We start from the raw sequence: 12,502 nt of genomic DNA, 5'->3' as shown, positions 1-12,502 counted from the left end.
ATATACTTAACTGTTCACTGTAATGTACATATTCAAAGATGATGTATCTTATATTATATTTTAAGAGTTAATATATCTCACTATAAAATAATTGTGTATTTACATGTTTAGACATTTCCTACTTCAATTATCATTCATTATATTTCTTGAATGCAGGATACAGGTTTTATTGTAACCGCAGTATACTGCTCAGTGTTTACATCAGAGGCATACTCCATCCGTTGCACGTTCCCTTCTCATACAGTCTATACAGCGTGCACAGTAAACCTTGCGAATCTCGTGGCAATTCCACGAAGTCTAGTTATAAGTATACTTAATAATTGAGGTCCCAAATAAAACAACAGCTCAAATCGCTTTTTTTTTTTGTTGCGAAATGGGATTTCTTCAGATGTTATCTTTGCAAAAGCAGAGTAACCTTCCACCGACAAGAAATAGCCTAGGTCTATGTATTTATACGTTTTTGTGACATCTTGATCTTTGTTTCCATGTAACAGTGTTCCAAATCTAACATTTAGGCCACTGCTTCGTTGTCTGCATTGCCAACTTGGGATCGTGTAGGTATTGCTGCAAAGTCACTGGGTTGACAAGTCTAACAATTTTGCTCTCAGAATTGCCTGTAAGCTACAATGTTCTTTGAAAGCCAGAAGTTCTTATGAAATCGTACAAATGTCTGTCAGATCCAATGTAGCTTGTAAGCTACGGGTCTCTGGTATATGTTCCTTCAATTTTTTAAAAGCAATCTAAAACCATTTAAAAACATTCATTCAAAGCACAAATATAGAAAAAGTGATTTTTTTCTATCAACAAAATCTTCTCGATATGAAAGGGTTGAAATGGAGGGTATTCATCAGGTGAACGAAGTTTCAATGAATCTGATGGAAATTCGTCTGAAAAAAAATTGATTATATTTTTCTTTTCTTTTTTACAATAATTACAGTTATAATTTTTGCCGTCCAAAATCTGTCTCTGGAGAATGTGAAGAGTAGGATACCAAAATGTTGGATAAAAAGAACAAGTTCTTGACGTTTTGAATAGGAGGAACATTCTTCATAAATGAAAAGCAAATGACTAGGATCACTAGAGTAATTTTATGATATTATGAAATTTCCTAATGACCGATGTTTAGATGTAGGCTGATTTGGTTTTTTTTGTCTTAAATATATTTTGTATAGACTTGTTTTTATTATTTATGTGAACTTGTATTAATTTAGTATATTCATAACGAAGCACAGTTTAGATCAGTACAGCAAAGAAAAACTAAAATAAAACAACATATGTCAAGCTTAAATAACCCTTAATTATTCTCTATCCAACCAGCATACAAATATTGAAACTTGGTGCTATATTTAGTTTGATAATGTAAAACTATAGCCTACACCTTGTTAATAAAATATAACCCAGAAATGAAAAATTCAAGAAAAATCTTCTCCTGTAAAATTTAGTTTTCTCAATTTTGGTTGTTGTTTCACTTTTTTTCTTCTCGTGAGCACTTCTTCATTTAAAATTCAATAACTAAAGAATTATTCGCTCTAGAAGGATGTGGTTTGTCTTGAATTATGGTGAAAACTACGCTGCTTACGCTGGCAGGATTTGTTGCTATGACGTCGCTCTTGTTTGGTATTAGAAGTGCTAAGAACTCATGGAAGTTTCCACGTTTGTAAAACTGCAAATTTTTACTGCGATTTCTGAAAAAAATTACGTTTTCTTGTAAGACTCCAATTTTCTCAAGAACCGCTTAAACCACTCGTATAACTCTGAAAATTTTATAACTCATTCATAATGTTATTGTGAAAATGTGGATCTACTGTGGTAGAGCTAGGACAAATAATGACAGTTTAAAAATAAAAAATAAAAAACAAAAATTATTACGAACGTTAAATATTAGATTTTGTATTAAAACAACATTTGCCTTGGCGTTGAAATTAATATTTATACTCACTTGCGTATTCGGCAATTAGTGTTTCTTCGTTTGACTACATTATTATTATTACTAAATTGGGAACGATCTTTCTCCCTTGTTTTATTTTCCTATGAAGTCTCATACATTTTGCGCGAATGTTCCTGTAAAAGTGTTTGTGCGTGACGTTACACGTTTGCAGTTGTTAAGGTTATCGCGTCATACTCTCAGTATAGCTATTACATAAGCCAACTCTTAATTTCTAAACGGTAAGAGATAAATCTGTACTGTTGAAAAAGTCGAATGTATTAATGTATTTCATTCGCAATATATCCACATTCACCTTTTATCCCTAGCAAGCGGTTAAAAGTCCGTAAAATTAGGAAAAGTATGACATGTATTTGGGTTACTGCGTAAGCAACGTAGAATTTTATTTTGAGAATAAAATAAACAATTTATCAATACAGGTCTTTATTCTTTAATTTAGATATAACACGTTTCTATAAATACGACATACGTATTAAGTTAACAGCATCCAAATACGGGTTACGTCCGTATTAAGCAAAAATCTGTCCGTTTCATTCTAGTTACCTTCTAATAATGGCGTTATTCAACGTTAAAATGACATCGAATTAAAAAAACATATTATAGCTTGCTTTGGAGTAATGGTATTTTGATAAAAATCATCTGTGTACTTACAACACAGAAACCTACTGTATATTCCGTAAAATTTTCATTTCACCATTTTGGATATTCTCAGAATGGGAAATTAGTTTGGTAAATTTAACATTAGCGGGATAGGCCTTTCATATCCCCTTTAATATACTGTACATAACAGTCTCGATGTAACTGCAAGTAAAGTTAGATTTTTTTTTATAGCAATGAAAGTTATGCCTCATTCCATAGTACTTGCTCGAAATGTTCTTCTGAAACATAAGTCTAAGTATAATAATAACTTGTAGTAGATGTTTAAAGTATCTACCCTGAATCTGGTTATCCATTACACCGTCGTATCGGTGATTATTATCGAACTCTGTCGAAACATTACTGGACTGTGTCGAATTTGATCAAAAGCAGCGAATATTCGCTTAGTCAGTCCTATCAGGTGTCAATTCGAGTGGTGTACACTTCGCATGTTCCCAAAGAAATAAAAAGATTAGAACGTGAAGTCGGGTGATCACGGTGGCCACGCAGTATGTCCCGCTCTCCCTATCCATTTCTCTCCGTAGATGTTCAGATGTGCTCATACAACCAGGCTGAAGTGAGTTGGGACGACATGTTGGAATCCCTGTCCTCGTACATCATAAAGGATACATCCTCCACGAACAGCAGAAATGTGTTCCGAAGGGCGCTCCGTTGAAACTGGGCAGCAAAATAACAGACCACTTGTAATCTATCCGCAAGGATATTTGAAGAAATAAATGAATAATACATATCATAATAAATTAATTGTAAATGTGACTAAAACATATCTTTTTTTCCATGTCGCGTAGGTCCTAAACGAGATATCGCAGAACATGAGTTGTTTCACGAAACATTATCCTCATTGTGAGATCTATCGATCACCAGAATTTGTCTCAGGTGTCCTGAAACACACTGTATAGTCGATGCTTATGTGAAAAATAAAATTTCAACTGGTGCATAAGAGTTCGCAATAAAATTTTCTGTGCAAGATATTAAAACAAAAACTATCAAAAAATAGACTATACAGGGTGTAACAAAACATATAATTACTCGTATCAAAACTTTTGGAAAACATTTCCTATTCTAGAGTATGGCAATTTTTATATGGACATAGGACCAAAAAGGAATTTATTTCCTGGTTGAATCTCTCTACTATTTTGTTCATATTATGATGCATAAGCTTGCTATTTTTGTGTAGAGTGCTGCCAGAACTGTCGTGTGCATGTGCAGCACAACTCCATACTGGAACAGCTGTTCGAGCAAGTCCGCTCTTGAGGTAAATCTACTACAAGTTATTACGTTACTAACGTACAGCTTAAAAAAAAGTGACAGCTCTCTAGAATCTAAATTCCCTTTGGGTATCTTCACTACAATTCACAGACAGGCGATGTTATATGTTGTTGGACCACGTGGCCTGATTTCTACAGTTATAATATTGAAGTGTTCTGCATGCTACTATTCTAGCCTAGTGGTAATTTCCGGGCTGGTATTCATATTAGTGCTTTTTAGGTTTTTTTCTAGTTTTTTATTGCCCCTGTCTCTTTTGTGACTGTTTTAGTATTTAACATCAGGTTCACGAATGTATTATGCCATGACTTTGTCGTTATTTATTACGACATTATGGCTGCAAATAGAAATAAAGAAGGATTTTATTCTCATCAAAAATCTCTTTCGTGGCAAAAACGAAACAAACTTACTGGCGTCTGCCTCAGAAAATTCAAACAATTAAAAGTTAAAACAGAAAAAAAAACACAAAAAACAAAATAAAAAGCCACGATTCAATATTTAATCCATCTTCCTCCAATCTCGATCACATTTTGCAGTCGAGTGGGCATGAAATCGACTAGTCTTTTCAAATAGCGACTGTTCTTTTCGTATTCCCCTTGTCCTCTTCGTATTCCCCTTGTTCTCTTCGTATTCCATTTGTTCTCTTCGCATTCCCCTTATTCACTTCGTATTCCCTCATTCTTTTCGTATTCTGCTTGTTCTCTTCGTATTCCCATTGTTCTGTTCATATTCCCCTTGTTCTCTTCGTATTCCCCTTGTTATCTTCCTATTCCCCTTGTTCTCTTCGTATTCCCCTTGTTCTCTTCGTATTCCCCTTGTTCTCTTCGCATTCCCCTTATTCACTTCGTATTCCCTCATTCTTTTCGTATTCTGCTTGTTCTCTTCGTATTCCCCTTGTTCTGTTCATATTCCCCTTGTTCTCTTCGTATTCCCCTTGTTCTCTTCCTATTCCCCTTGTTCTCTTCGTATTCCCCTTGTTCTCTTCCTATTCCCCTTGTTCTCTTCCTATTCCCCTTGTTCTCTTCCTATTCCCCTTGTTCTCTTCGTATTCCCCTTGTTCTCTTCGCATTCCCCTTATTCACTTCGTATTCCCTCATTCTCTTCGTATTCCCTTGTTCTCTTCCTATTCCCCTTGTTCTCTTCGTATTCCCCTTGTTCTCTTCCTATTCCCCTTGTTCTCTTCGTATTCCCCTTGTTATCTTCCTATTCCCCTTGTTATCTTCCTATTCCCCTTGTTCTCTTCGTGTTCCCCTTGTTCTCTTCCTATTCCCCTAGTTCTCTTCGTATTCCCCTTGTTCTCTTCCTATTCCCCTTGTTCTCTTCCTATTCCCCTTGTTCTCTTCGTGTTCCCCTTGTTCTCTTCGTGTTCCCCTTGTTCTCTTCCTATTCCCTTTGTTCTCTTCGTATTCCCCTTGTTCTCTTCGTATTCCCCTTGTTCTCTTCGTGTTCCCCTTGTTCTCTTCGTGTTCCCCTTGTTCTCTTCGTATTCCCCTTGTTCTCTTCGTATTCCCCTTGTTCTCTTCCTATGCCCCTTGTTCTCTTCCTATTCCCCTTGTTCTCTTCGTATTCCCCTTGTTCTCTTCCTATTCCCTTGTTCTCTTCCTATTCCCTTGTTCTCTTCCTATTCCCTTGTTCTCTTCCTATTCCCCTTGTTCTCTTCCTATTCCCCTTGTTCTCTTCCTATTCCCCTTGTTCTCTTCCTATTCCCCTTGTTCTCTTCGTATTCCACTTGTTCTCTTCCTATTCCCCTTGTTCTCTTCCTATTCCCCTTGTTCTCTTCGTATTCCCCTTGTTCTCTTCCTAATTCCCCTTGTTCTCTTCCTATTCCCCTTGTTCTCTTCCTATTCCCCTTGTTCTCTTCGTGTTCCCCTTGTTCTCTTCCTATTCCACTTGTTCTCTTCGTATTCCCCTTGTTCTCTTCGTATTCCCCTTGTTCTCTTCGTATTCCCCTTGTTCTCTTCGTATTCCCCTTGTTCTCTTCGTATTCCCCTTGTTCTCTTCCTATTCCCCTTGTATCCCAGGCATTCTGGACGAGCTTTCACAAATCATCAGGATGTCTTGTAGTGCCCACATATTTTCCAAAGGGTTCAAGTCCGGAGAGCGACGAGACAAGTCTACCAGTTCGATATTCTGTCTCCTAGCAAACCAGTCTCGAATCAATTGAGATTTGTGGACTGGATGATTATCCTGCTGAAATTGATGAATTGCAGCAGGATATAACTACCTAGTATAAAGAACCATATAGCGTTCCAGCAACCGTTAGTATTTCTTCTGGTTCAGTTTCCCACGAATGCGATGGATTGTGTCCACTTCACGACGAGAAATCCACCCCCAACACAACACAGACACTCTACCACTGCGGACACGAATGGCAGCATATCTGTGGTCGAATCGGGTGCCAGGAGGACGATATAGAAGAGTGCGTTCTTTCTTTGTAGTAGAAAAGGTGACTTCATCAGAAAAGATTACAATTTTTCAATCTTGATCATCATTTCTGTGAAGACTAAACGCTCTTCCATATGTTCCTCCTTATCGACTTCCCTACGCATGGCACGTGGACATCTCAAATTGGCGGCCATTAAACGATTTCTCACGGTCTGGTCGTGGCCAGGGAAATTAACAATTGCCTTCAAAGTAGCAGCAGTATGAAAGTGATTCCTTTCTAAATCTGCCACTAATCTGGCGTCCTGTTGTGGTGTTGAAACATTCCTTCTACCACTCCCAGCTTTTCGGCCAAACATTGCCGAAGGTTGTTAATTTTGCACCCATCTCCGAGCTGTCATTTCTGAAAAGTGGAAACGTCTATCTGTCTCGGATGCTGAAAAACCAAGGTGAATCACAGCCCGTATTACACTTTCTTTCGTTCCTGCTCCTATTTGTGGAGCCATGTCAATCAAAGTCGCAGGCAGAAATGTTGTCATGGTTTCCTCGAAGAATCTTAGCCACTACCAAAATCTTAAAATAATGGCGAAGAATTCACCATTATAAAATATACATTCTTTAATTATAAAATAATATTATGAATACATGTTACAGTCTTATTAATATCATTTGCAGACATAAATTCCAAAGAGTTAGAAAAAATATAGTTCATAATGTCGACCTCAGAGCCATAATTTGATTTCGGAAGACCTGCATTGAACTGTATCCACAGAATACGTCCTTAATAATTGCTTTGATTATAGTTACAAATACTACTGTTGTAGTAGCAGCAACTACAAATATTATTGCCATAAACGTAACCTTTTTATATCATTATTAAATATCCAGAACATAATCCAAATTAATGTTAAGTTGTAGTGTTTCTGGAAATGCTTTGCATTACATCAGTACACAGTAAATACCGTAGCTCGACGGAAGAACGTCGGGATTTAGATGTCAACGTCTCAGGTTGAAATTCTCATCACTTCTTTTCATTTTATTGCGTTACAGGATAGTATAATATAATAAGAAAATACTAGCACTAGTATTTTGCAGCTGTATTGCTCCAAACCTAACATTAAATTTATATTACTTTTATCTCTGAAAAACGATAACAGAATATAAATGATAAATTGAATATTATTTATATAGCTAAAAAACGATAACAGAATATAAATGAAAACTTGAATATTATGTATATTGCTAAATAACGATAATAGTACATTATGCAACGAGCCTATAATGAAGGTAATTAAGAAGCTAGTATGGATATTTATGAAACGAGTGCAAGCGAGTTTCATAATTTTCATACGAGCTTCTTAATTACCATTATAGGCGAGTTTCATACGACTTTTTATGCTCGACCATATTTCTAACATGATATTATTAATTTTCTTTGTATCTGACCTTGACCAATGTCCCGTATGTTGTGAGATGTGCGCAGACGCGAAAGTATTGATTTTTTCCGAGGAAAAGATGTTCACATTGACCTTGCTAGGCCATAAGAACCTACAGTGATAACATTGACATTAAATTAGACATTGAAAAACAAGATGACAAATTGAATTTATTTGAATATTATTTACAATTAACGCTAATTATTATAGTAACAGAACATAACCTTCTGCGACAGTATTGGCTTTCCAGCCTCCGTGACTTTTCGCTAATTCTCTTTCGATTGCATATCCGAGAATAATCGATACTTGAGGTTTTATAACGGTAGAAAGCTGACCTGTCATTGGCTGAACAGTTGTAACCTGAGTCGTCATTGGCTGAAAGACCTGACCTTTAATGAGTAGGTGTACTTTAATGATATGCATTAAAGGTCTGCTACCAGGTATATAAGTACTACATTTCGGCATGGTCGAGCATAAAGAATATAAATGAAAACTTGAATATTATTTATATCGCTGAAGACCGATAACAGAATACAAATTCTAATATGAGTATTACTAATCGCTAAAGAACGATAACAGAATATTAATGATAACTTTAATATTATTTATATCGCTAAAGAACGATACCAGAATACAAATGATAATATGAGTATTATTTATATCGCTGAAGAACGATAACAGAGTATAAATGATAACTTGAATATTATTTATATTGCTAAAGATAAAGAATATAAATGAAAACTTGAATATTATTTATATCGTTAAAGAACTATAACAGAATATAAATGATAACTTGATTATTACTTATATCGCTAAAGAACGACAACACAATATAAATGAAAACCTTAATAATATTTATATTGCTAAAGAACGATAACAGAATACAAATGATAACTTGAGTATTATTTATATCGCTAACGAATGATAACAAAATAAAATGATAACGTGAACAAAGCTCGAACTCACAACCTTCGAATCATTAAGCGAGCACTCTACCGCTGCTCTACGAGACACAGAAATCGAATGACTCCTGCTTAAACACCATAGTTCCAAAACTCCTTCAAGTGCGTATCTACAAGCGCATGCTTCGTGTAACATCATCGTGATCTGAAGAGGATTTAGAATATATTCGCTGTTCACGAGTGCAATCACTTTTTTTTTTACAGCTGTACACAACCCAACCAGAGGAAAACAAATGTGCCCGAAACATCATTATGTGGTGGGAAAATGAATTCTGGGGGAAATAAATTTGTGAATATATTGTTAGAAAGATGGCTTGGAAAAACAACCAGGGAAATAAATTGGTGTACTGTAAAAATATTTGAAAAATATATTATTATTATAGGATTGTAATACAATAGTGATACAATTTTGGAAAGTAATTAGATAGACATTTTACGTATTTAACTGTAACAACTTATTGCCAATACTTTAGGAGTTATTGGCCGTAGTGCAGAATTATCCGCCAATTCATTCACCTCTGCAATCACTGAAATCAATAAAATTAAATTAATCAGAATAATATTGCTTATATATTTCAGTACATTACCAACTCTGCACAATCTTCACGATAAACTAGCGTCAATAGAGCGTAAAGAGTGTGAAGGGAAAGAGTTCATGGCTGTTTTTGAAGACATTGTAAGAGATCTTGCAACAATACCGGATTATCAAGACAGTTTTGAAGCTGCCGACTGGTTAGGAAAGGTAAGTTTCATAGATGAAGAATGTTGTCTCTCATACATTTAATAGTTGGTTTACCAATGTATTTTGAAATCCTACTGAAACTATAAGTCAAAGGATAATGCGACAATAATTTATTATATCGGTACTTTCACATTAAAATAAACCAAATTGTAGATTTTCATAGACATACATTTTATTTCTTTTACAATAATTGGTAAGGACAACAAAAAGTGAAATTTCAAAATCGTATTCTTTATCATTCCTATTAAATTAATTTATAATGTGTATTTTTTTACAACAGGCAGAAATACTTCTTTTGCCACATATAATAAAAATACACTTAAAGGACGTTTTGAACACAGAAAATGTTCCGGAACTAATTACATTGTTTGTTAGGAATATGACCCGATTCAAAACGCTACTACTCATGTTTCATTCTTGTGTACGCCAATCCTTTTCCCACTGCCACGTATACTATGTATTTTATAGATAGATAATTACATCTTGACTCCTCTCGGAAATATACCAAAGCGACATAAGAGTAGAAACTCTGGCTGCAGTGTCCGCCTCCTCGTTTCCAAAGATAATAAAGTGACCAGTAACTCACTACTCCGGTATCAGAACTGAAGTTAGGAATGATCAGAAACTCATCACTCCGGCATTAGAACCTGAAGTTAGGAGTGCATGGAATAGGCCCTAGATTATTAGTAGATCATTAGAATAAAAAGAATGAAGGAACTGAATGATAGTGTAAATGTTATACTAAACAACAATGTAGTTTTATTCTCACAACAATAACTCTTCCCTTTCTACAATTTAATTCTATTCCCGTCAACAATGGGATTTGCACTCCACACAGCAACACAGTATTCGTTATTGCACTCCACAGACGACAATGACAATTTATTTGGATTATTGAGAATAACAATGAACTGTTAATTTTAACTAATGTTCACAAAGCACTATTTACAAATCAGAACTCTCAGTTCACAGTTCTTCTAGCTCAGTCACTCGAGTTCACATTATCTCGAACCCCAGACCTTAGAGACAGTCCACTGAACTTCGAACTCAGGTCCCTCCAACTGCGGTCCACTGCACTCTAACTCAGGTCTTCGGATGCTCACACAGTTGCGGACACACACTCAAGTCGAACTCCGGTACACAAGACTGGCAGGCTTGCTGTCCACTGACTGTAATAACACTGACTTAATGACTGACTCAAGTTCACTTCCGTGTCGTAACTTACAACCACACCATAGTTGCGAGAAAGTACGATTTCTCGAGATTTATACTTCGACAGACTTCTGGACGATTCTGTTCGGGAGGGTCCGTCCCCCCTTCACCCCGCACAGCGAAGCACTACCAGCTTTGCGTCCCCCCTTGCCTCGCGCCGTAGTACACCGCCCCTCTGCCCTCTCAGAATGCAGACGCTCCCCTTACATCCGCCACACCTAAGCGACCAACGTTTCATCTGCCGCGCGCCCTGTCGGACACGCGTTCGAATCCCGACGCAGCTGTCACAATATAATATTGGATCAGAGCAAATCAGGAATGTCATAATTTCTTTTCTTTTTTTACTAAAGTTATATTTCAGACCTTTATGATTATGCCATATTATGTTTTGAAGATTATTATTCTTTTTTGAAAAGTAGTATCGGTATTTTGAAAGTACTTTTAAAATGTAATATGCATTGTGCTAAGATATATTTATCCGTTAAAATGTCATATTATTATTATTATTATTATTATTATTATTATTATTATTATTATTATTAATTAAACCTTTTTCAGACAGTCAAATTAAATGTCCCTGGAGGAAAAATGGCACGAGGAAAAGCGCTGGTGAAAGCATACAAAAGTCTATTACCAGAACAAGAGCAAACACCAGAGAAAATTCGGCTCTCCATAGTAATGGCTCTATGTGTAGAAATGGTAGGTAAATATTTATCATATTCGTGTACAGCATGTACTTTTCACTAGCAGGAAGAGATTCTTCAGTGACAGTATCATTTGGAAAGTAGCGATCTTTTTGGCCGAAAGATAGCTTGCTTACTTGGCAATGGCCCTTCACAAGAATATGAAGCGGACGTACTGTATGTAAGTGCGGTAAGTGCAAGGTACGAACAGGAGAAACTGGTATATGTATGGAGATGGAAGAGCATGACCACTGGTCTCTATAATGCTTATTAGCCTACTGCCAAATAGGTTTCTTCCCTACATTACAATAGTAATATACGTTACAAGAGCGGTATGTTGACGTTTTCATGTTCGAGGAAAAGATTGAAAAAGCGAAACGTAGTTGAGCTTTTTTAATTTCCGAGAACATGAAAACAAACATACCGCTCGTGTATCGTACATTATTTTGTGCGAAGATCGTTCATTACATACCTGAAAGACGAATTTCTAATTAGTTGCAATGAAATCTCCATGTTGGCTTCTGTTTAATGACGGCAACTTCGGAAAACCAAAATATCTTTCTTTCAACATTGTTGCTATAAAATGTTTTCTGTGTTTAGTATACTCCAGCAGGCCGTGATATACGTCTGTCTTTCTTTTCGAACTTAAAATAAACGGTAAGGTTATGTAATGATGTATTTTTCGTTTTAATATTTTAACAATATTATTTATATAACATATTGCAGTAATAACATCGGCATCTGGAATCTTGTTGATTTTTTCACGGCTTCCTTAATGTTACTTGTATCAGGAATGCAATAAGTTTCGTGGAGTAGTAGACTTTACTTAATTTTTGAAATATTTAAAAACAATAATTAACATTGCAATTTAGGTGAAATTGCAGTGGTAAGTTTCCAATTTATAATTATTACTATGTTAAACGTCTCTAAAAATAATATGTTAAAAGCCTAAAGCAGTAAAATGAATGTCGCGCTTAAGCGGTAAGAAGAGGGAAATTGTTATGTATGTTAGGTTGGGAATACCGAATGTGGTATTTCACACTTACCGCGTATTGGTTCTGTGCGGAAAACAAGCAAATACGCACGATCTCGCACAAAATAAAAAGCATGAACCAATAAAGAAAAAATTTTCTTAAAACAATACAAATAAAGTGCCTGAATAAAGGATGTTCAGAATATCTACATTTTGAGCTAATGCGGCTAATTAAATATACATT

General features: G+C 35.7%; 1 protein-coding gene across 1 annotated transcript in view; it reads left to right on the top strand.

The window, feature by feature from the left end:
- Positions 1-12,502, top strand: part of LOC138704377 (farnesyl pyrophosphate synthase-like) — a 40,402-nt gene that overhangs the window by 1,958 nt on the left and 25,942 nt on the right. The window contains exons 2-4 of the mRNA XM_069832207.1: positions 3,780-3,857; positions 9,228-9,390; positions 11,161-11,301. Of these exons, the coding sequence (XP_069688308.1) occupies positions 3,780-3,857; positions 9,228-9,390; positions 11,161-11,301 (382 nt within the window). The remainder of the gene's footprint in view (positions 1-3,779; positions 3,858-9,227; positions 9,391-11,160; positions 11,302-12,502) is intronic.

Source organism: Periplaneta americana, chromosome 8 (assembly GCF_040183065.1).
Source record: "Periplaneta americana isolate PAMFEO1 chromosome 8, P.americana_PAMFEO1_priV1, whole genome shotgun sequence".
In the NCBI taxonomy this organism is placed as follows: Eukaryota; Metazoa; Arthropoda; class Insecta; order Blattodea; family Blattidae; genus Periplaneta; species Periplaneta americana.
This window is presented reverse-complemented; position numbering and strand designations above follow the sequence as displayed.